This window comes from Penaeus japonicus, unplaced genomic scaffold, assembly GCF_977035675.1.
Source record: "Penaeus japonicus unplaced genomic scaffold, GWHDUDI00000001_assembly GWHDUDI00000016, whole genome shotgun sequence".
Taxonomy (NCBI): domain Eukaryota; kingdom Metazoa; phylum Arthropoda; class Malacostraca; order Decapoda; family Penaeidae; genus Penaeus; species Penaeus japonicus.
The window spans coordinates 27802932-27805431 of record NW_028234418.1 but is presented as its reverse complement, the minus strand read 5'-3'; the positions used below and the strand labels follow the sequence as shown (position 1 = coordinate 27805431).

At 32.0% G+C, this 2500-nt stretch overlaps 1 protein-coding gene across 2 annotated transcripts in view; it reads left to right on the top strand.

Moving 5' to 3' along the window:
• The window catches only part of LOC122243225 (protein unc-13 homolog 4B), a 21482-nt gene that overhangs the window by 13532 nt on the left and 5450 nt on the right, over positions 1-2500 (top strand). For both annotated transcript variants that reach the window (XM_086545344.1, XM_086545343.1), the window contains exons 11-13: positions 517-654; positions 1298-1416; positions 1932-2016. In XM_086545344.1, the coding sequence (XP_086401470.1) occupies positions 517-654; positions 1298-1416; positions 1932-2016 (342 nt within the window). The remainder of the gene's footprint in view (positions 1-516; positions 655-1297; positions 1417-1931; positions 2017-2500) is intronic.

Here is a 2500-nt window from a genome sequence, read left to right as displayed (position 1 = left end):
TGTCTATTTCTCTGATTTTTTTGTATAATCACTTTTTATATTGCTATAAATTGCTTTTCTAAAGGTCTATCAAAGCAAGCAGAAATTACTAAGTTACCCATACCTACCCACAGACACACAAACATACACATACACTAACACAAGCACACCATCATGCACAGATATGGATATAGATATATAGATATAAATACAGATACAGATATAGATATAGATAAAGATATAGATAAGGACATAGATATAGATATAGATATCAACACACACACACAAACACACACACACACACACACACACACACACACACACACACACACACACACACACACACACACACACACACACACACACACACACACACACACACACACACACACACACACACACACACACACACACACACACACACACACACACACACACACACACACACACACACACACACACACACACACACACAAACAAACTACATATATGTGTGAGTGTATATTACTTGAAGAATAAATCATTTTTCCACAATAGGTTGAAAGAGATGGATAGGTCAACATTGTTGCTGGCAAGCAGTCCCGTTGAACAGATCAAAGCTGCGTTAGTTATGACGAAAGAAGTTTTGTTGTTTCTTGGAGATCCTTTAACATTTTACAACAATATTTTCTTGAAGTGAGTACATGTTTTTCTTTGTTGTTTTTGTTTCTGTTTGTAACTGGGCATTTTAATCATTATTTGAATGATTGTATGTTGTTCATACGTATTCCTTATGTAGTAAATTCTATATATAATACTGGTTTGTAATTAACAGCTATGACAGGTACTTAAATTCACAAAAGACAAGATACATTTTAGGATTTCATAGAGACACATGTACATTTTCCTATCATATCCAAATAACAAATTACCAAGATATTGGAATTCAAGAGGAAATCAAAATGTACACATTATTGTAAGGAACAGATCCTGGTAAAAAGTATATATATCTATGACCTGTATTTACTTTGAGAAATGTTTAGACATCAAGTACTTACTTTACCTTATTCATGACTGTTTCTCTGTGAAGGTATTTATTTATAATTCAGAGACCCTTTTGCTGAGACAAACTCTAAAGGTCTAATTGCATACCTTATGTTATATAGAAAAGTTTAACAGTATTTGATATTCTTACTGAAAGTCAAAAGTTTGCTTAAACTTTTCATAAAATAGTACCCTTGCATGTAGTATTTATTATTTCATATTTACCTTTTTATTGCCACATATTTTAAAATTTGAAAATTATTTAAATGTATAATGTATGTTTCCTTTTTTTCAGAGAAATGAAAGTTAACTGCTACAAGCAAGTTTATCAGAGCTTGGTAAAAGAAATGGTATCTTCTCTGGAGCCAGTCCTTACTCACATTTGCAAGAGGCTTCTCCAGGAACCAGACACGGGTTCGTTGATATAAAACGTTTAAGTTAAAAATTATATCATCCAGGCATATTTATGAATGGGATACTAAGGTCAAGAGTCTAGTCCAAAAGTGTTATTTGAAAAAGATTTTTATTACTAATTTTAAGGTTTGAACTTCTCATGTTTCTTGCTGTTTTAGATTTAACAACTATATTGGGATTAGACATTATATACTTTACTGTTTCATTCAGCACATTTAGTTTTTATTCTATTACACCTAAGGAGGTAGATGAGTAGAGGAATTAACTTGTGTTTATATATTGTATAATAAAAAAATGAAAAAAATGTATCACACTAATTTCTTCAACTAATATTAACATTGACAAATGCAAGAATGCATCCCAAAATACATATTGTACAAAACATTCACAAAGCATGTGCATTAGGTCTGTGTGGTATGATTGCCATCATATAACAGCTTCATATATGTATCATAGAATGTCTAAGCCCAGACCCTTGGCAGGAAAGTTAATCTCTTCATTATAACCTCTTACAGGAGAGAATGCTGAAGAAATGTCATATGATTTTGGCCTTGGATCTAATCTTTTGAAAGTATACACCAATCTCTGTCAGATAAGTTTGTGAGTATGATGGAATACTATATTTTTTAGGAGGGTGGAGGAATGTGCCAGGGGAGAAGATGATATGATTTAGGTTAGCAGGAAATATGGAAAATGGTCAGAGACAATGTCTTTTAAAGTGTTAACATTTCTTTTTAAAATGTGCCCTTCTGATAAATACCTGTGAATTTTTACATCCTCCTAAGAAATCTCTATAGAGTGCAGTTGTTCAGGACTTCAGCCTCAGCTGTGTGGTAATAATGGGATTTACATATTTTATCGCAGCTGGATTCAGTTATCATTTCCTTTATCAAAATATGCTATTAGATTAAGGCCTCCAAATTCAGCTTATTGCCTAAATAGGCAAAAATAAGTCTTAGAAGGGTTATTACTTGATATTATGGAGATCTGGTATTTATTACTTATTTTCTGACAACTAATCATGAGCATTTTCTTTTTTTAACATTTTGGCATTGATATTATGAATATCATATGTTATTGATAT